General features: G+C 48.7%; 1 protein-coding gene across 2 annotated transcripts; it reads left to right on the forward strand.

The window, feature by feature from the left end:
* SMO (smoothened, frizzled class receptor) lies at nt 1–21,751 on the forward strand. Of its 2 annotated transcripts, none has more exons than XM_004741779.3 (12): nt 1–341; nt 13,580–13,785; nt 14,512–14,721; nt 15,009–15,181; nt 15,531–15,750; nt 15,853–15,976; nt 17,187–17,279; nt 17,723–17,831; nt 18,617–18,802; nt 19,221–19,369; nt 19,853–19,987; nt 20,233–21,751. In XM_004741779.3, the coding sequence occupies exons 1-12, from the start codon at nt 8–10 to the stop codon at nt 20,664–20,666; spliced, it is 2,373 nt and encodes a 790-aa protein (XP_004741836.1). In that variant the 5' UTR covers nt 1–7; the 3' UTR covers nt 20,667–21,751. The 2 variants fall into 2 exon arrangements, with proteins under 2 accessions (XP_004741836.1, XP_012906038.1); XM_013050584.2 differs by lacking the exon at nt 1–341 and adding an exon at nt 12,164–12,905.
* Nucleotides 21,752–22,030: the final 279 nt, after the last annotated feature.

Raw genomic sequence — 22,030 nt, forward strand, 5'->3', positions numbered from 1 at the left:
TTTGGCCATGGCCGCTGCCCGCCTCGCACGGGGGCCGGAGATCCTGCTCCCGGGGCTGCTGCTGCTGCTGCCGCTGCTGGGGGGCCCGGGCCGGGGGGCGGCCTTGAGCGGGAACGCAACTGGGCCTGGGCCGCGGAGCGCGGGCGGGAGCGCGAGAAGGAGCGCGGCCGTGACCGGCCCTCCTCCGCTGCTGAGCCACTGCGGCCGCGCAGCCCCCTGCGAGCCGCTGCGCTACAACGTGTGCCTGGGCTCGGCGCTGCCCTACGGGGCCACCTCCACGCTGCTGGCCGGGGACTCGGACTCCCAGGAAGAAGCGCACGGCAAGCTCGTGCTCTGGTCCGGTAAGCGCGCGGGAGCCGGAGCCGGGGCTGCAGTGGTGGGATGCGGGACTCTTGCAAAGAATAGGCTCGGGCCTGAGCCTTGGCGAGGGCGGGAGCTGCGCCCGGGAGAGTTGGAAGAACACAGTCTGAAACTTTGGGTGTCGGATGGGACCCTCGGTGAGGAGGAGGGAGGGCGAGGCAGTGGAGGCAGCCGGTCACAAAAGGCCGGAGCAGGGTGGGTGCGCCAAGGATGGGGGGGGGGGGAGTGCATGAGGAGGGGGCTCAGAGCCACGGGAAAGGACGTTTTTTAAAGAAATGGAGCTGCTCCCCACGTAAGTGCCGCCCTGGAAGCGGGGTCCTTGGGGATTTAAGGCGGTGTTTAGATCTTGGAAAAGAAACCGACCGGGAAATCGAGTTGGAGAGGAAAAAAGGAAAGATGGAGTAGAAGATTTAGGCACCGAGGGACGGGGTGGGGGGAAAGAACTGAGTGAAATTTGTGGCGGAATCGAGACCCCCTGGTGTTGAGTAATTAAAAGTTAACCAGAAATTTCTAGAAATCTTGTTTTGGGAGGACAGGAAGTCCAGAGAACTGTGATCTTGTTCTGTTTTTACAGGAGATTTCACTGTTTCCTCATCTGAAAAATGGGGACTCTGATCCCTTTCTGAGGTTGTGAAGGAATGAGACTGTTCTAAGGATAATATTTGTGTATTCTTTGGAAGTTTGGATCCTCAGGCGGGTCAGGGCTGCGGGAGGACACTTAAGTCTGGGATGTTGAGAGCCTGTGGAAACTTTCAAAGTGGTCCGAAGTCCCAGAGCGCTCACCTCAGGGTGGGATTGTGGCCAACCCGCAGAACTGCAGAGTGAACCCAAACAAATCCTTCCTTAGCAGTGCTGAGTGGATTCTCTCCCCACTTGTCACTCATCTGGGTTGGGGGCCTGAAGGGCCTGGGGATGAGAACCGGTCTTGTCATCCCTTGTTTCTAGTCAGTGTGATTCCAAAACTGTCCTTGAAAGAGAAAATCAAAAGTCAGGAGCCAGTTTGGCAACCTACTTTCTTGGGCAGTTCTGCCCTGGGGGCTGATGATGACCCTGAAGGAGGGAACATACGTAGGCTGCCTGTCATTGTCAGCTTGGCCACTAGAGTTCTCAGAGTCATTGCTAGATGTGGGACAAAGCCATGTCATTCCTGGCCTGATATTCTCTGGCAGATGTCAGATGAGGAACTTGGAAGATGGTACTCACCATGGAGCTACATCCTTACTAGGTATCAGGTTCTAAAGTCGGCATGTAGGCAGAAGCCATATATAATCAATGGTAGCTTTGAAAAACTTGTAAATTATCATAAGTTCTACCTAAGTTTGCTTCTGCACTCCTTTTATGGTAATATGTTTGTAGAAATGTATAACATATAGGAATGTATAGTCTATGAGAAGGGACATACCTAGAAAATATAATTTTAGTTTTCCAAGTTACATACATGCAAAAGAGCAGAAGACTGAAGGAATAAAAAAGGAACACAAAAGAAAAGTAGAAGCAGGGGCGCCTGGGTGGCTCAGTGGGTTAAGCCTCTGCCTTCAGCTCAGGTCATGATCTCAGGGTCCTGGGATTGAGCCCTGCATCATGCTCTCTGCTCAGCAGGGAAACTGCTTCCCCCTCTCTCTCTCTGCCTGCTGCTCTGCCTACTTGTGATGCCTCTTTCTTTCTCAAATAAATAAATAAAATCTTAAAAAAAAAAAAAAAGGTAGAAGCAAGCTTCTTTGAGCCTTACCTGAAAGAAGGCCTGCGTTTAGGAGGCAGTGGAATGGAAAGTCAGGTCTCTCAGCACAAGGAGCTCACCCAGTTCTGAGTTGGTCACACTGAGAGGATATTCATGCCCCATCCCCCCACCTCTCTGTCCTTATTTATTTTGCAGGGGCCCGGGCTTGAATTCTCCTAAGTTAAATGCATGTGTGATGCCGCCCTTCTGTAGGTACCATCAAATCAAGGAGATAGGTCTGGACCTCTTTCCAGTCCATACTCCTGAGAGCAGCTGCTGAACAGGTCGAAGTAGGTTTGGCAGGAATATTCGGGAGTTAGAACCATCTGCTGGCTGTGCAGTTTCCATCCTTACTAGCTGGGCCTCTGGTGGGGCAGGGTCTGCTTTGGGTCTGTTAGGTGTTCCCGGCAGTGGGGTCAGAAGCAGATGGTGGTGCAAGCTGGGTCAGTGGTGGGTAGGAGAAATCAGAGCCAAGTGTTAAGAATCACAGATAGGCCTTTGGCTGGGAGCCCCTGGTGAGAGATTTGTCCTGTCCTGCGTGAGAGGTCTTCATTTGACCGTGTCTGAATGGTCAATGTCGCCTGGCTCTTGGAGGTGTTTTTGTGGGTGAAGAATGAAGATGATCTAAGTTGTCTTCATCTGTAAACTTTTGAAGGTAGATCCCTGTCCTTCGCTTTTTTTTTTTTTTCTTTTAGCCTCAGAGTTCTGAGTACACAGCCATCCACTCATTCATTAAATGAGGCATAGGGTGCTTGCTGTATGTCAGCGTGGATCAGGTTCTGGGGTGTATAAAGACAAGGAGTACAGACATGATCCCCACCATCAAGGAGAAAACAGACAAACACTTTAGCAGTTCCTGTGAGAGGTATTGTGACAGAGTAGGGTGCTGAAGGAACACAAAGAATTTTGGAGAACAAGGGAAGACCCCCAGAGGAACTGACCTTAAGCCTATGAACTGAGAAATAGGTAGGAATTACTTGAACCAAGGCAAGGTTGGATTGGGAAGGAATAGGAAGAGGAGACAGTGTGCAAAGGTAAGGAAGTCAGAGGGATTGGTACTTTTAAAAGAGTGCAAGAGGGTGCTTGGGTGGCTCAGTGGGTTAAGCCTCAGCCTTGGGCTCAGGTCATGATCTCAGGGTCCTGGGATTAAGCCCTGCTTCCGGCTCTCTGCTCAGTGGGGCTTCTCCCTCTCTCTCTCTGCCTGCCTCTTTGTCTACTTGTGATCTCTCTCTCTGTCAAATAAATAAATAAAATCTTTTAAAAAATAAATAAAAGAGGGCAAGAATTTTAGCAGAGCTGGATTGACGCATGTGAGGGATAGAATTATAAGAGATGAGACCTTGAGAGTTAGAAAGCAAAGGGATTCATACCCCATATTGAGAAGTTTGGATGTTATCCAAGAGATAATAAGGAGCCACTGAAAGCTCTTGAGTGAGGGAGAGATGTAATCAAGTTTGCGTTTTAGAAACTCTTTGAATTTCTCTCTTTTAGATACTCTCTTTGAGTATTGTGTGAAGAAGCCATGGGAGGAGGGAGGGCCTGGAGCCTGGTTGCTTGTCTAGGAGATGGTTAAAATAGTTCAGGTGAGAGTTGATGGTGGTCTTGATGGAGGTGGGGGTCCATCATCCAGAGATGATGGGCACGGCTGAAGGAAGTAGACAGATCCCAGCCTTTCAGAGCTAGAACCAGTGGGCCTTGCTGAGGAGTTGGACGAAGGGATGAGTGACCAAGAGGACCTAGGTTTCAGGCTTGTGAGGAAGGTGGTATCATTACCTCTCTTTCTTTTTTTTTTTTTTTAAAGATTTTATTTATTTATTTGACAGAGAGAAATCACAAGTAGATGGAGAGGCAGGCAGAGAGATAGAGAGGGAAGCAGGCTCTCCACTGAGCAGAGAGCCCGATGTGGGACTTGATCCCAGGACTCTGAGATCATGACCTGAGCCGAAGGCAGTGGCTTAACCCACTGAGCCACCCAGGCGCCCTATCATTCCCTTTCACTAAGCTGGGAATCCTGGAGGAGAAGTAGGTTTAGGCAAAAAGCGTGGTGTCATTTGGGCCATGTGAATTAGAGGTGCTCTGTGGACACCTCTGTGGAGATTACTGGCAGATTTGGAATAGGTGTTGCTGAAGAGAGCAGCCGCTGTGTGCTTCCTCAGCCTAGAGTTTTTGGTAGTATGCCATTGATCGAGGAAGTTTATAGCTCAGGCTGGACTGTAGAGAACTCAGGTCCCTCCTATATCTTTCGACTCTCTGGACTTGGGCTTCTTCAGGCACTCAGCATCTTTCCCCATTATAGCTTGAAATGTCTCTTCACATGCATTCCCAGCTGACCAGACAAACATAATATACAGGCCATGGTCCACCTTGGGCCAAATCTGGTTTGTTAAATGAGGCAAGGAAGCAGAGACCTGCGGCTGGTGAGGGAAATAGGTCCCTGACAGCCAGCACGTAGCCTCTTCGACCACTGCTGCGCTGTGTGTGCACAGTAATGTGTGGCCTTGCTGCCCAGCTGGGGAAGCCAGAAGAGAGCCACAAGAGAGAAGAGAAGCTGGGAGGAATTTCTCTTTTCCTCTCAGACATCTGGTTGAGGTGATGAGAGGAGAGATGGTGGTGGTGGTGGGTTGTTTGCAGGGGCAGAGCAGTAAGAATTTCCCAAGAGCTATTCCCAAACCTGGCTGACAAGGAGAATCAGTTAAGATATATATACATATATTTATAGATCTATAGATCTGTATATAGAAGGTATGAAAATACAGAAAAGCATCTACTGGCCCAAGTTTTCATTTTTGCTTTAGATTTTTCACTTTTTAATTGATTTATTTTTAAAGATTTTATTTTTAAGTAATCTCTACACCCAATATGGGGCTTGAACCCACAATCTCGAGATCAAGAGTTGCATGTTCCTCTCACTGAGCCAGCCAGGCGCTGCAAGATTTTTAACTTTTTAATTGTAAGATGCTGTATATACATACATACAGAAAGTGTGTAAAACGCAGAGGTACTAAATAACAAATAATTATAAAGGGACACCTGAGTCAAGAACTAGACCATCATGGGCTGCTAGAAGCTCCCCTTTCTTTTCCTTTTTTTTTTTTTTTTTAAGATTTTATTTATTCATTTGACAGACAGAGATCACAAGTAGGCCGAGAGGCAGGCAGAGAGAGAGAGGGGAAGCAGGCTCCCTGCTGAGCAGAGAGCCCGATGTGGGGCTCGATCCCAGGACCCTGGGATCGTGACCTGAGCTGAAGGCAGAGGCTTTAACCCACTGAGCCACCCAGGTGCCCCTCCCCTTTCTTTTTCAATCACATCTTCTTTTCTTTTCTGGAAGCAACCACTACCCTAATGTTTTTTTGTTTGTTTGTTTTGTTTTTTTTTAAGATTTTATTTATTTATTTGTCAGAGAGAGAGCGAGTGAGAGCAAGCACAGGCAGACAGAGTGGAAGGCAGAGTCAGAGGGAGAAGCAGGCTCCCTGTGGAGCAAGGAGCCCGATGTGGGACTCGATCCCAGGACGCTGGGAACATGACCTGAGCCGAAGGCAGCTGCTTAACCAACTGAGCCACCCAGGCGTCCCTACCCTAATGTTTTTGATTACCAATTCCTTTTTCCTCTATAGTTTTATCATCTAATTTTGGAATCCTTAACAGTATATTTCAGTTTTGAACGTTTTAGAGTTTTAAGCAAATTATGGTATGTGTTTTTTGTTTTTTATGTCTGGCTAGTTTTGTTATACATTCTTTTGTAAGTTTGATCTGTGTTATTGCAACTTAATTTTTTTTTTATTGCAAAACAGTATTCCACTGTAGAATATATCACAATCTGTTAATCCATCTTGTTGTTGTTAAACATTTAAGTTGCCTCTTAAATTTTTGGCCATTGTGAATACCATTGCCAAAAGTATTCTTCTATGTATATCCTGGTGCACCTGGGTCAAATTTCCCTAGGTACCTACTTAGAGGAATGGGATTACCAGACAATAGGGCATGCATAACCTTCACCTTTAGTGGGGAATACAAAAAAGTTCTCCAAAGTGGTTGTACCAACTTAGGTTCCCCACTAATCCCACGGAAGAGTCACCATTGCTCCACATGATTTCTGACCCTTGTTGTTGTCTAGTCAGCCTTTTACATTCTTGACAATCTGGCAAGTATATTGTGGTATGTTTTTTGGTTTTAGTTTGCATTTCCCTGATAACCAGTAAGGTGAAGCTCCATTTCAAATGTTTACTGGCCATTTGGATTTTTTCTATTATGAAATGTCTGTTCACATCTTTGGTCCATTTTTCTATAGGGCTGTCATTTTCATAAGATTTGTAAGGGTTCCTTATTTATGCTGGGTATGAGTCCTTTATTGGTTGTGTGCATTGAAAATTGAAAAGGCTTGCCTTTTCATTCTCTTTGTGACTTCTGTTAGACAGAAGTTCTGAGCTTTTAGGTAGTCATTTATGAAGCTTTTTATGATTACTGCTTATTGTCTTATTTTAAAAAGTCTTTTCATGGGGTGCCTAGGTGGCTCAGTCGGTTAAGCTTCCTACTCATGGTTTTGGCTCAGGTCATGGTCTCAGGATCCTTAAGTTGCCCCACATGGGACTCCCTGCTTAGCAGAGAGTCCGCTTCCCTTCTCCCTCCCCCTCTGCCCCTCCCCACCCCTGCTCATGCACACATACACACACACACACACTCTCTCTCAAATAATTAAATGAACCTTTAAAAAAGTCCTTTCATAACACAAAGTCATAAACTTATTATCTTGTGTTTTCTTCTCAAAACTTTTTAGATTCTCCTTTCAATTTAGACACGTAATTCACTAGTTTCATACATGTTGTCTCAACATAATTTGTTAAAAGAATATCCTTTCTCCACTGCTCTGCCATAAATTAGGTATCCAAATATCTGTTTGTTTCTGGGATCTTTATTCTGTTCCATGGCTCTATTTTGTCTATCCGTTGCCAATATGTATCATCTTAATTGCCATATTTTTTTTTTTTTAATTATCATATCTTTATAGCAACATCTTTTACCTTCTTTGGGCTATGAACCTCTTTGGCATCTGGTACAACCTATGGTCCCCTTCTCAGTATAATATTTTTATATTTATAAGGCAAAACACATGGGATTAAAAAGGAGCATATAAGATTACAAAGGAAATTAATTGGGCACCCAGGTGGCTTAAGCAGCTGCCTTTGGCTCAGGTCACGATCCCTGGGATCAAGCCCCACATCGGGTTCCCTGCTCAGCAGAGAGCCTGTTTCTCTCTCCCTCTGCCTGCCACTCTGCTTGCTTATGCTCTCTATCTCTCTGTCAAATAAATAAATAAAATCTTTAAAAAAAAAGATTACAAAGGAAATGAATTACATTGAAATATAAATATCAACTATATTAAAACAATTTTGTGATCTAACATACATGTGCTTCTTTTTTTTTTTTCAGATTTTTAATTTATTTATTTGACAGAGAAAGAGAGATCACAAGTAGGCAGAGAGGCAGGCAGAGAGAGAGGGAGAAGCAGGCTCCCTGCTGAGAAGAAAGCCTGATGGGGAGGCTTGATCCCAGGACCCTGAGATCATGACCTGAGCCGAAGGCAGAGGCTTAACCCACTGAGCCACCCAGGAGCCCCTATATGCTTCTTTATTAATACACTAAGTAAGATGTACTGTGAGTTTAAGATATTCATCATAATGTCTAAGTGGAGATAAACAGTAACAATATTTTGAGGTATCTGTAACAAAAATGAGCATTTGTGATAAAAACACAAGTACTGATAACATCACTATAGTATGTGGCTTCTATCCATAATTGAAGGCAAGGCTAAATTTGTTATATCTAATTTTTTTTCCCATCCAAGTTCATGGGCCCCTTAATTCTCCGTAAGAATTCTTTCTGAGTTCCAAACCAAGGACCTCCACTTTTTTTTTTTTTTTTTTTTTTTTAAGATTTATGTATTTGAGAGAGAGAGAAAGAGGCCAAGTGGGAGGATAGAGGAAGACGGAAAGCTGGAGTCTCAAGGACTCTGTGGTGAGTGCAGAGCCCCCTTGCGGGGTTTTATCTCACCACCAAGAAATCATGACCTAAGCCAAAACCAAGAGTTGGATGCTTAACTGACTGCATCACCCCAGCACCTACCACTGTTCTTATAACACTTACAGTGTTTATGGTACACAGTATCTAATAGAGTTTGGCCTATTCTTGATCCTTTATGTTTTAATGTAAAATTAGTTGGTGGTGGTTTTGGTGGGGATTGTATTGAATATACAGACTAATTTGAAAAAAAAAAAGACATCTTTACAATATTGAGCTTTCCAATCATTTCATTATATATTTCAATTTAGATCTTTGATTTTTGCAGTTTTTAAAATTTTTGTGCAGTGTTCCAATGTAATTTGTTAGATACAGTCCTAAATACTTCATTTAAAAAATACTATTATAGTCCCCTTCACATTGCATTTTCTGTTTGTTGCTGACATTTAGAAATACAATTGATTTTGAATCCAGTAAACTAGCTAAATTTATTCTACACACATAGCCATCTCACTTGTGAATGAGTTTTGTGTCCCCCTTTTCAAGGTGTATATCTTTTAATCTTTTTTGCCTTAATGTACTACTTAAGAAACCCAGTACTTAGTTAAATACAAGTGGTGAAAGTAGCAATTCTCTGTGTTTCTGTATTCTAAAGCTCCCCCCCCACCGTCCTTCACTATTACGTATGATGTTTACTGTAGGTGCCTGTAGTTACATTTTATCAGATTAAGGAAGTGTTCTTTTATTCCTAATTTGCCTATTCTTCTTTTTATCTTGGTTGCGAGTTGGACTCTATCAACTACTACATCTACTGATATGATCATGTGATTATTTTTCTTCTTTAATCTGTTAATGTGGTAATTGCATTGATTGATTTTCCTAATGTTAAGCCAATCTCAGAACAATGGTTTTCAACTTGGCTGATCATCAGAACCTCACAAAAAGTTATTTTTAAAGTTTCAACTGTGGCAGCGCCCCTGGTGGCTCAGTCGGTTAGGCATCTGCCTTTGGCTCAGGTCATGATCTCGGGGTCCTGGGGTCAAGCCTAGTATTGGGCTCCCTGCTTAGTGGGGAGTCTGCTTCTCCCTCTTTCTCTGCCCTCCCCCCATGCATGCTCCCTCTTTCTCTGCCCTCCCCCCTGCATGCTCTCTCTTTCTCAAATAAATAAAATCTTTTTTAAAAAGTTGAAATCAGGGTGCCTGGGTGGCTCAGTGGGTTAAAGCCTCTGCCTTCAGCTTGGGTCATGATCTCAGGGTCTTGGGATCGAGTCCAGCATTGGGCTCTCTGCTTGGCAGGGAGCCTGTTTTCTCCTCTCTCTGCCTGCCTGTCTGTCTACTTGTGATCTCTCTTTGTCAAATAAATAAATAAAATCTTAAAAAAAAAAAAGTTGAAATCGTGGGGCACCTGGGTGACTCAGTTGGGTTAAGCCTCTGCCTTCAGCTAGGGTCGTGGTCCCAGGGCCCTGGGATTGAGCCCTGCATCAGGCTCCCTGCTCAGTGGAGAGTGTGTTTCTCCCTCAGCCTCTTTCCCTGGCTTGTGCTCTCTCTCTCATTCACTCACTCTCTCTCAAATAAATAAATAAATAAATTCTTTTAAAAAAAGTTGAAATTGTGGCAAATATTTAAGAAGTCTATGAATATAGAAAAATGCCAAAACTAATAGGACACTTGTCTTTATTTTTTTCTTTTTGTTTCATATTTTAATAAAATCAAAGAAATAATACAGATAATGTTGATATCCTCTTCATGTTTACAATTTTGTTCCCTTCTCTAGGGAGATTCCCCCATCTCAGTCATTTGCATATTTATTTTTTTTTTAAGACTAATTACTTCTAAAAATTGGTAGTAAGCACATGTACAAAAATCAAAAGTAACACAAGTTAAATCCTTCCACTTCTGCTTCCAACTACTGGTTTCCCCTTCCTAGAGGCAATCACCAGTACTGGTTTTTGTGTGTCCTTTTAGAGATATCTGACATAGGTATAAATGTATTTGTGTCCTGAGTTTTTTTTCCTCCTACAACCAGTAGTAGCCTGCTCTTCAGGCTGTTCTCACTCAACCATATTCATTTAACTAGATGCATTGGAGATAGTTAGATTTCAGTGCAAAGAGTTCAACCTTGCATGGTGTCCTATTATATTGATTCATGATATTTTATGTAGTTGGTGTCCTATTGATGGCTATGCATTCATGTCGTTTCTACTCTTCTGCTGTTACAAACAATGCTGCAATGAATAATCTTATGTATTATCTTTATAAACGTGTCAAGTGGGATCACAAGTATAAAATTTTGATAGATAATGCCAAATAGTCTCGACAAGTATTTATTAATTTCTGTTCTTACTAAAAATATATGTGAGTGCCAGTTCCACCAAAATTCTTGTCAATACGTTTTCAAATGTTTTCATCTTTATCACTCTGTAAGTTAAAAAATTATATCTCATGGTAGCTTTATTTCATACTTAGTTTATTAAGAGTGAGATGGGGGCACTTGGGTGGCTAAGTTGGTCGGGCATCTGCCTTTGGCTCAGGTCATGATCTCAGGGTCCTGGGATCGAGTCTCGCATTGGGCTCCCTGCTCAATGGGCAGCCTGTTTCTCTCACTCCACTGCTTGTGCTCTTTCTCTCTCATGTTTTTTCTCTCAAATTACTAAAATCTTTAAAAAATTGAGATTGAATGTCTCTTTATGTGTTTAAAGGCCATTTGTATTTGATCTTTGTCTTTGCCTATTTTTCTATAGGATTATGAATTTCTTTCTGATGTGGAAGAGCTTCATGCACATAAGGAAATTAGCTCCTTACCTGTGATATGGATCCAAAATACATTTTCTCAGTGTGTTGATTTTCTTATGATTTTATATTTTACTTTACTGAATTTATCTGTTCTTCTGAAGTCTTAAAATCTTCTATTTTATGGCTTCTGAGTTTTGTGTCATACATCAAAAAGCGTTCTTTATTTCAAGATTTTAAAAACCATTTCCCATCTTTTCCTCTGGTGCTTTAATATTTAAAACTCGTGTAGTCATTTTGATTCATCTGGAATTTATTTTTATGTAAGAAATGGGGTAAGGATCCAAATTATTTTTTCCCTAGATAGTTCTTTTAATATTTCTTTAGTTATCTTTTCCTTGGGGAGTTTATTTTTAAGGTATAAAACAATATTTAAAATAAGAAAAAAAACGAAAAACAACAAAATTCCACATTTTTAGAAGTTGAATACTGCAGATATTACAAAATGCTGAAAAATAACACAATGCTTTTATTAATCCACTGCTTGCTGCTCCTCAAGAATACATTTTGGGGCACCTGGGTGGCTCAGTTGCTAAGCGTCTGCCTTCGGCTCAGGTCATGATCCCAGGGTCTTGGGATTGAGCCCCACATCGGGCTCCTTGCTCTGTAGGAGGCCTGCTTCTCCTTCTCCCACTCCCCCTGCTTGTGTTCCCTCTCTCACTGTCTCTCTGTGTCAAATGAATAAATAAAATCTTTTAAAAAAGAATACATTTTACTCCAGCCAGCCCCCCCCCATTTTAAATATATTGTTCAGTAAACATGCAGTAACATTCACTTTTTCTTTGTTGTACAGCTCTATGGATTTAGACAAACACATAGTTACGTAACCAGCCACTACACTCAAGGTAGTGACAATCCCATCAGACCCAAATATTCCCTCGTGCTGCCCCTTTGTAGGCAAATTCTCGTTCTACCCAACTTCTGGCAACCACGGCTGTGTTCTCCATCCATACCTACTTGGTGAGAATTTCTGAGAGTGGGTTTCTCCATCTAGAACGATAAGGGTCCACGGGTGATTTTGATTTGAGTTGGGTCTGGGAACAATTAACTGAGGACATTGCTGCTGCTGTTGCTGCTGCTGCTGCTGCTTCTTTCTTTTTTAGAGTTGTTTTTTTTTTTTTTTTAAAGATTTTATCTATTTATTTGTCAGAGAGAGAGAGAGAGAGCGCAAGCAGGGGTGCAGCAGGCAGAGGAAGAAACAGGCTCTCCACTCAGCAGGGAGCTCTGGGATCATGATGTGAGCTGAAGGGGACGCCTGACCTACTGACCCACCCAGGCATTCCAGGACATTGCTTTTTGCCAGGAACTTGCTGTGTGCCCTGGGAATAGCCTTTGGGGTAGTGTGAGCTGTGAGTGGTCAGAGATCGCCAATGAGTAAAACAGCTGGTATTTCTTGAGTGCCTCCTGTCTGACGAGTACCACGCTAAACACATTCAGTACATTATCTAACTCTTCACATTCCCATGAGGTAACTCTATTATCCCCATTTCACAGATGAGGAAAGTGAGGCTAGAGATAAAGTAATTTGCCCAAGATCACACAGCTGAGAAATGGTAGAGCCAAAGCTTGGACCCAGGGAGGTTCATTGTAGTTTCCATGCCCTGTATCCCTCTACTGTATTGCTTTCCTCCCAAAAAGGGCAGATACGTGCCCCATCACCTCCACCCTGGCAGTGGGGCAGTCACCGACTTTGGTCTAACATTCTTAGAAACTTCTCCTAACACAACTTCCTGTGTGGGCAGCAGGTGTTCCTGAATCAGGGAATGACTCGGGATGGGCAGTGGGGGCAGAATGCTGAGTGCGCCTAGCCACTGGGGAGCAGGGGAGAGGCCTGGGTTGGGACAGGGGTGCCGGGAGACCTCTACCTGTTTCTGTCTTGCTGACAACACATTTCCTCCCTCTGCACTGGACAGAACCTCCTCTATTTTTCTCCATCTGATTTCCTGCTTCCTCCTCTGGCTTTGGAGGACTCCCTGACTACCTCTTCTTAAGCTCCCACCTGTTCTCTGTTTCATCTCAGCTCGGTAAGAGGAACAAGGATCCTGGGATCTGGGCGAGGGACCACATCTGGTTCCAGTGCATGAGCCCCTCGTGGGGTGGGTCCCACCACCTCCCTTTCCCCTGGAAGAGACCTGTAGAAGGTTTTAAGAATGCCCCTGAGAAGGTAAAAGGCAAGTCGACTTGGGGTTCTCAGCCAGAGGCACTAATACTCCCTGGCAGGGCATTTGGAAATGGAGGCTGCTTTTTAAAAACTTAAATTGAATTACCAGATACATACAGAAGACTGCATGGATCACAGGCTTGCTTTTCACAAGGCGAGCACACACACGTAACCGATGCCAGATCGAGAAATGGAACGTTCCCAGTATCCCAGAAACTCCTTTTCAGGCCTTCTTCCAGTCACCGACCCTGGAGGAAGGGCAAGAAAGAGGGGCATTTGGGGGTTGTCATCATGACTTCGGGGTTCTGCTGGCATTTAGTGGCAGGAGTGTAGGGAGGCTAAAGTTCCTGCACTCTGTCGGACAGTCCTGCAGCACCAAGAATCGTGCTGCCCAAATGCCCTGTTGGGAGACACCGTGCTGGCGGCTGCTAGCGTTGTGCCCTAGAGACTTGCCTTCGGCCTGGGAGCCGCTGTGACTGGGGGTCGCTATGCGGAGGGCTTTCACTGCAACGTATCCATACTGTTGCCTCCCTACAGGCCTCCGGAATGCCCCCCGCTGCTGGGCAGTGATCCAGCCCCTGCTGTGTGCTGTGTACATGCCCAAATGCGAGAATGACCGGGTGGAGCTGCCCAGCCGTACCCTCTGCCAGGCCACCCGAGGGCCCTGTGCCATCGTGGAGCGGGAACGTGGCTGGCCTGATTTCCTGCGCTGCACTCCTGACCGCTTCCCTGAGGGCTGCCCGGTGAGTGCTTTGAGGGGTAAGCCCCAGGCTTAGGGCAGGGCCCTCAGAGAAGGAAGGGACAGGGGAGCTCCCTCTCTACTGAGAGACCCCAAATCTGTAGCCATGGAGTCCAGGAGCCACGTATCCAAACTGACGTTCACTGGCTAGGCCTGTCCGTTAAGGATTATCTGCTTATTTATAAAAGATAACTGTGTTCAACAAATATTTTTGGAGCACCCACTCTCCTAGGTGTTGGGGGGTTTCAGGCGTCATGGGTGATAGGAACGCCTTCTCCAAGAGGGTTATCATGTATTTAGGGAAAGATGGCAAGTACACATACAACAACTAGAGACACGGAGACAGGAGGGTGATCTTCTGGTGTAAAGGAGAGCTCAGAAGTAATGACAGCAGCAGTGATAATACTGGTTATTATACTCACTACCTGTCAAATACCATATGAGCCGTTTACATCTATTTCTTCATTTAACCCTTACCTCACACCGTGAAGTAGGAACAACCCTCTTTTAGCTGGGGAAGCTGAGGTAACAGGTCAAATAATTTGCTCCGGACTATTGATATCATTTGTCACCGAGGGGCCGGACTGGGATTCAGAAGCTGGAGGGCTCTCTCCAGCTTGTGCTCTCTGGCAGTCCGCTGTGCTACCCCTAGGCCTCATGTTCAACCAGAGGGCGCCCCCTGGGCCCCTTGCTCCCTTTTGCACTGCCTTCTCCCCTTCCCTTATGCCAGAATGAGGTGCAGAACATCAAGTTCAACAGTTCGGGCCAGTGCGAGGCTCCGTTGGTTCGGACGGACAACCCCAAGAGCTGGTACGAGGACGTGGAGGGCTGTGGGATCCAGTGCCAGAACCCGCTGTTCACCGAGGCCGAGCACCACGACATGCACAGCTACATCGCCACTTTCGGGGCAGTCACGGGCCTCTGCACGCTCTTTACCCTGGTCAGCGAGGGGTGGGGGGGGGTCGGGGTGGGGTTGCAGGCCTGGAGGGGGATGGCGGGGAGAATGGTCAGGGGAAAGGGGGCCTAGAAGGTGCAGCCCATAAAGTGGGAAGGAAGTGGATTGTCAATTGGCTGGGCTGCAGGGGCAGAGGGAGGTGGGGAGGCAGTGACCCGATCTGGCCCCCAGGGAAGGGTCTGGAAAGGAGGGGCCCCGTGTTCAGACCAGGGCGTTTGTGGCAGCAGAATCACCCTGACCTCATAGAACGGCCCCTCACTTCTCTCTTCCAGGCCACTTTTGTGGCTGACTGGCGGAATTCGAATCGCTACCCCGCTGTCATTCTCTTCTATGTCAATGCATGTTTCTTTGTGGGGAGCATTGGCTGGCTGGCCCAGTTCATGGACGGCGCCCGCCGGGAGATCGTCTGCCGGGCAGATGGCACCATGAGGCTTGGGGAGCCCACGTAGGTGTCTTGGGGACCCAGAAGTGAGGGTGAGGGGCAGAAGGCTGAAATGTGTGTTTCCTGCAAAAGGGACAGGTTGGGCTTGAAAGCGAGATTTTAGTGTCAGATTCAGCTCTGCCCAGGGTGCCCAAAGATTCCAGCAGGTTCTGGAATGGGCTGTGATGGTTTGCATCTGCTCCAAGGGGCATCTTTCCCACCCAATTCGAATCTCCCTGCGTCCTGTCTCCAAGCCCTGACTCGTAGGGAACCTCCAGACCTGAGAAGCCAAGGGTCGGGGGGACAGGGTGCAGAGAGCTGATGAAGGGAGTACAGAATGACCTCACCAAGAGACATGTCACATGTTGCACAGCTCCAACGAGACCCTGTCCTGTGTCATCATCTTTGTCATCGTGTACTACGCCCTGATGGCTGGTGTTGTCTGGTTTGTGGTCCTTACCTATGCCTGGCACACCTCCTTCAAAGCCCTGGGCACCACCTACCAGCCTCTCTCCGGCAAGACCTCCTACTTCCACCTGCTCACGTGGTCACTCCCCTTTGTCCTCACTGTGGCAATCCTTGCCGTGGCCCAGGTACAGTGACTGGTAGGGAGCTGGGGACGTGAGTGGAGTGGGCTTGGGTGAGGGGTCCTGGTGAGCCACTCTGTCCCATCCACCCACCCCTTCCTGCCTCAGGTGGATGGGGACTCTGTGAGCGGCATCTGTTTCGTTGGCTACAAGAACTACCGATACCGGGCCGGCTTCGTCCTGGCTCCGATTGGCCTGGTGCTCATTGTAGGAGGTTACTTCCTCATCCGAGGTGAGTGAGCATTTGGGGACAGTGCCAGCTGGGTGTCAGAATCCTCTGGGCACCTGCCCTGTGGAAGTAGGAGCTAGGAGCTGCCAGTTCTGCTGCCTTTGCAGTGGGACCTCCATCAGCTCACCCGGGGCCTTGGTGCAACGTGGAAGGTGCCCACTTGAGGCAGACACAGTGTCATGGCCCTTGGTGTCTGGCCAGGGAAATGCAGCCCCTTACTCCAGGCCCAGGGGCCAGGGCTCACAGCCTGTGGAACAGATCCCGAGCTGGGTCCCTGGGGCAGCTGCCCTCATGTGCTAAAGAGTCTGCCCTGCCCCCATTCACCAGCTCAGGGCCTTCGGTTGTGTGTGTGCACCCCGAATTTCTATCTGCTCTCCACCTCTTAGAGCCTGGCTCTTTATCCATTCCCTACCCACAAAGTTTCCACAACACACACAGATTCACTGTTCCCTCATTTCCCATCTGAAGCCGCCACCTCCGCAGTGAGCCTCCCTCTCTTCTTAGCTCACTCATGTTGCGTTTTCTTGGTAATCTTCAGCTTCCTTCCCCTGTGCTGTCAGCCTTCTGTTCAGCCCACCTCTAGCTGGCCGTCTCTGGGCCTTGGATGCATGTTTTGTATCTGCTGTCCTCTATGGTCACCACCAGCCACATGTGCTGAAACTCGTCCAGCCCGAGCTGTGTCCTGAGTATGAAATTCGTGCTGTATTGCAAATACCTCGCACGGAGAAAGCAAACCATCTCACTAATAGTTTGTTCTATGGGTTCCATGTTGAGATGTTAATTAAATAAACAATGACATACTGCTTATGAAACGTATGGAAGTCAGCACTACTTGCATCTGTTTACTTCTTTCCTGTGGCTGCTGGACGGATTGAGACTCTGTATGTGGCTGACGTTATGTTTCTGTTGGCTAGCACTGTTCTCACGTCTCTTTCTGTGCCTTTTCCATCAGCACAGCTTTGACCTGGCTGCCTTGCTAGAGCAGGACCCAGGCCCTTCCTCTCCCTTGTTGTCTGTCTGTCCTGGACTCTGCCCCGGTCTTTCCAGTACACAGCACATCTCCCACCAACTGTGCTTCTTTTCTCCAGGGTCTCCAGTTCCTCAATCTTTAAATCATAGCAGTAATCAGACTGGGGACTCCCTGCTGTACCCAAACCTCCCAGGAGAGAGTGGCCTTGCCCCCACTCATGCCTGGGGTCTCTCTTACGTTCAGGAGTCATGACTCTGTTCTCCATCAAGAGCAACCATCCCGGGTTGCTGAGTGAGAAGGCTGCCAGCAAGATCAACGAGACCATGCTGCGCCTGGGTGAGTGGGCCCCCAGGGCCGTTAGCCTGAGATGCTGGCCAGTCCAACATTGTACCCTCCTGGGGCTGTGGGTCCTGCAGGACAGGGTCTGGGGGGAAGCAATGTCAGTGATGCAAGTTAGCAGCCAGGGGGACAAGACAAGGCTTTGGGGCACGCGCACGTGTGTGTGTGTGGGGTGGGGTGATGGTGGTAGCAGCTCAAAGGGACCTTCTTGGATGGAAGAATTCAAGTTCACACCCGGACTGCTTCCTCATGCCCCCTGCTCCACACTTGGCTCAAGTGCCCTTTGGGCCTTATTTTGGAGAACACAGCAAACTGAGCCTGCCATGGATTCACCCCAGACTCAGCTATCTTTCAGGCCTGAGTGGGGCAAATACCTGGTCCCCACTGCCACCCCTGCACCTGGGATTGGTAATGCTCTGTCCCACCCTGGACCTCCGCAGGCATTTTTGGCTTCCTGGCCTTCGGCTTTGTGCTCATCACCTTCAGCTGCCATTTCTATGACTTCTTCAACCAGGCTGAGTGGGAGCGGAGCTTCCGGGACTATGTGCTGTGAGTGTGGGGCTGGGGGCTGGTGTGTGTGTGGGATATCAGCCACCATAGGAGCTGGAGCCAGGACTGCAGACCCTGCCCTTCTTGTCCCTCAGCCCCGGGTTCCTGCCTCCCATGGCAGGTGAAACTGCCTCTCTCGCTCTGGGCGCCCAAGATGTCATTTGCTTTGTAATCTGCGAACACGGCAGATGGCATTCCTTCCCTGGCTCAGCTCTGCCCTCTTCTCTGCACGAGCCACGGTCTGGCTAGTGTGTCTGTAATGGCGACAACTCTATGTTGGCTGCTCTCACGGAGCCTATTATAGAGCCCTGCACAGAAGTAGTTGCCTCTCCATGATAGGTTAACAACCTGTTAATGCTTGGCAGCTTTGTCTGTGCTTTTTTTTGTGTCCCCATGAGAGGAATCTGAGAGTAAGGCAGCTCACCCGCGGAAACACTTGCTCATGATGGCAGGAAGGACAGTTACGGGGCTCATTAAAATGGACACCAGTCCCTGTCCTGGCTGCCTCCGGCTCTTCCATAAAGGCTCCAGCTTCCAGTCTTTAAACCACACTGATGCCTGGTCCTCCCCCAGAGATTTGATTTAATTGTCTGGGGTGTGACCCAGACACTAGTAGTTATTAAAAGTCACTCGAATGTCCCAAGTGACTAACGGGCACCCAGGGTGGTGAATCATGGCTGTGGGGCTTAGCTCTTTCTGAAGTCTTTGGATTGATTGCCTGGGTACCACTCAGGAGACCCAGAAAGTCTCGCTGTCTGCTGCCCGCCTCCCCGCCCCCACCATAGGTGCCAGGCCAACGTGACCATCGGACTTCCCACCAAGAAGCCCATCCCTGACTGTGAAATCAAGAATCGCCCTAGCCTCCTGGTGGAGAAGATCAACCTGTTTGCCATGTTTGGAACCGGCATTGCCATGAGCACCTGGGTCTGGACCAAGGCCACGTTGCTCATCTGGAGGCGCACCTGGTGCAGGTGGGGTCAGGAGGCAGCTGGTTCTGACTGTGTGGCCTTACTTTCTCAGGTTTGGTGTCCCCGCCGACAGATGTTATGGGGTCCCTGGTGTCCTGGCAGTCTGGGGCAGGCCCGTTTTCTAAGGGTCTGCGCTGGGCTGCCTGAAGCTGCCTTCTCTGTGGCTCAGCACTGCCCCCTGGTGACACATTCTATCCTTGGGAGAACGGATTGTGTCAGCATCTTCTAAGAGTGGAATGATCCGAGTGGTTTGAGTCCTAGATAGCATACTGGAGCCCTGGATTCTATCCCCACTTCTTGGGGCACTTGGGGCCCTCTGGAAGCTGCTTCCCTGGAGGGGACGGCTTTACTGGTCTTTCACAAGATTTGGTGGAAAGTGGCTGCTCCTCCCCTTTCCCTCCCCCACCCCTTCTGCTCTCAGGTTGACTGGGCAGAGTGATGATGAGCCCAAACGCATCAAGAAGAGCAAAATGATTGCCAAGGCCTTCTCCAAGCGGCGTGAGCTGCTCCAGAACCCAGGCCAGGAGCTCTCCTTCAGCATGCACACTGTCTCCCACGATGGGCCTGTGGGTGAGCTTCGGGCCCCTTTATTCCACTGGAGCCCCTCAACACCCATAGTACCGGGGCCCCGTCCCCCTGTGCTGGTGTGGACACGTGGGCTGTCTGGAAGGCTGCGAGGAATAAAGCACCCCAGCCTCTTCTTACACACTTAATTCTCTCCAGTTCCCCTTTCCTCCCTGGCTTTGCTGCCCTCTGCTTCGGCCCTTGGGTCTGCTTGCTGGTACTTTGGTTTCAAAAGGACTCATCTCCTCTCCCTTCTTCTGTCTTCTCCAATTGCTCTCCCCAGGCTAGAGTAAGTGAGGGTTCCAGGAACTGGGCTCCAGGGCTCTAGTGAAGCCCCCACTCTTCAGACTAGGACTGGGTAGAGCACTGTGATCACCTGTGTGGGCTTTCTGGGCTTGGTGGACGAGGAGGGAGATGCTGGGAGAAGGTAAGGGAGGAGCCATCATCCAAGGCAGTCACGATGCTTAGCCTTTCCTTCCATCCCCTCAGCGGGTTTGGCCTTTGACCTCAATGAGCCCTCCGCCGACGTATCCTCTGCCTGGGCCCAGCATGTCACGAAGATGGTGGCTCGGAGAGGAGCCATACTGCCCCAGGATGTGTCTGTCACCCCTGTGGCAACTCCAGGTACAAGGAGGCAGGCTTCTGTAGGAAGGTGGGGGGCATGGAGGTTGGGGAGTTCTTGGGACTAGAGCACCAGCAGCTGCCAGAGGGGAGAAGAAAGGAAGGCCCTGGTGGGTCTAGAGTGTGGGGCCGAGGCATTAGAGACCTAGAGTTGTGGGTCTCAGAGTTCAAAAATAGGGTCTGAGGAGAGAGGGAGTGATATGGACGGAGCCAGCATCCCAAGCTCCCGTACTCTCTCCTGCTGTCAGTGCCCCCCGAGGAGAAAGCCAACCTGTGGCTGGTTGAGGCGGAGATCTCCCCAGAGCTAGAGAAGCGCCTGGGCCGGAAGAAGAAGCGGAGGAAGAGGAAGAAGGAGGTGTGCCCACTGGCACCACCCCCTGAACTTCACCCCCCCGCCCCTGCCCCTGCCACCAGCGCTGTTCCTCGCCTGCCTCAGCTGCCCCGGCAGAAGTGCTTGGTGGCTGCAGGGGCCTGGGGAGCTGGGGAATCCTGCCGACAGAGAGCCTGGACTCTGGTCTCCAACCCTTTCTGCCCAGAGCCCGGTCCCCTGCAGGATCCATTTCTGCCCAGTGCCCCAGTTTCCACGGCCTGGGCTCAGGGCTGCCGGCAGGGGCTGGGGCCCATACACTCCCGCACCAACCTGATGGAGGCCGAGCTCATGGATGCAGATTCAGACTTCTGAGTCTGGAGCGTGGGACCTGGGCTAGCAAAAAAAAAAAAACACCTCACATTCTGAGGTTCTTCATCTTCCCCGAGAGTGCTTCCCCAGGATCTTGTCTTCTGGAGAACCTGAGGGTGCAGTGCCCTCCCAGGAGGTTTCTCTCTGTCTGGCCCATGGCAGTGGGACTGTGGGAAAGGGCCCTGACATCTCCACGGGTAGGCCTCATCCAGGGAAGGGCCCTGGAGCTTGGGGTCCTTGTTTCTACCCTGCCAGCTGGAGTCTGGCTGGCAATATCCATCTGCTGGAGGAGGGGACGGTAACAGTAGACGGGGCGACACCACCCAGAGTGGGCTGTGGTTGCCAATGAGGCAGCCAAGCCCATGCCTGACAGACAAGTGCTGGCTGCCCTTTTCTGGCCCTCTCAGACCAGATGTGTTTCTTAGGTCATGAGCCCTTGGTCTAAGTGGGGACAGGGCTCCCTTCTCCTCCTTCCAGGTGATTGTGGAGCTGGAAGTGCCCATTCTCTTACGGGCTATACCGTCTCTTCACAGGTGTCCAGTTGGCCCAACCCCAGGCCAGTAACCCATCCTGTGGGCTCCCGCAGCCTCCTTCCCCCTTTCCCTTTTCAGTTCAACCAGGCCAACCTCTTCCCGTTTCCCGTTTGTTGATTAGGACCCAGAAATTCTGCATGCTCCACCCCTCCCCCAGACCCCTTCCCTTTGATGCTGGGCTCCATCTCCAGGTGAGAGATTGGTTCAGCTACGGAGCCTGGGCATGTTGTAGGAGCAGTGAGTGACAGGGAGCCTCTGGGCCCCTGAGAGACACATGTTATCTCTTCCTCTCATCCCTCTGGTGGGGGATCGGTCCTCTGACTTGAGGGGCTACCCTGGGAGGCTGCTGGAGGTTCAGCCAGGCAGGAAAGCTTCCTTCAACTTCCACAACTGATGGGTGAGGAGATTCCCTCCTCTCATAACCCCTAACTCTGTCCCCGAGGCCCCAATATCAAGAACCAGACAGCAGGAAGCTGTAGGAGCTGGCTGGGTTCCAGATCGGGAATAGGGATGGGGAAAGGAATACAAACAGTAAATAAAAGGTTTTTGTATAAACTCTCAGTGTGCTTCTTTTTCACAGGCCCTGGTCTTGGGCAGGGCACTTGACTGGCTCAATCATTAGAACATGTGACTCTTCATGTCGGGGTTGAGAGTTTGAGCCCCACATTGGGCGTAGAGATTCCTTAATAAAATAAAGTAAAATAAAATACCATCCATCAGCCCTGGTCTTGACCTGTTTACCTTGTCCTGATGGCATATGTTCCCCCTCTTCCTCCTCAGGCTACTCTGACAGGCCGGCAGCTTGGTGCTCTTCAGGTCACAACTGACAGATGT

The sequence above is a fragment of the Mustela putorius genome, unplaced genomic scaffold (assembly GCF_011764305.1).
Source record: "Mustela putorius furo isolate JIRA1106 unplaced genomic scaffold, ASM1176430v1.1 tig00003845_pilon_pilon_pilon, whole genome shotgun sequence".
Taxonomy (NCBI): domain Eukaryota; kingdom Metazoa; phylum Chordata; class Mammalia; order Carnivora; family Mustelidae; genus Mustela; species Mustela putorius.

Coding starts and splice junctions, on each gene's coding strand:
- SMO (XM_004741779.3), top strand. CDS start 8: ATGGCCGCTGCCCGCCTCGCACGGGGGCCGGAGATCCTGCTCCCGGGG. Junction 342..13,579: donor CAAGCTCGTGCTCTGGTCCG/GTAAGCGCGCGG, acceptor GCCTCCCTACAG/GCCTCCGGAATGCCCCCCGC. Junction 19,370..19,852: donor CTCCCACGATGGGCCTGTGG/GTGAGCTTCGGG, acceptor CCATCCCCTCAG/CGGGTTTGGCCTTTGACCTC.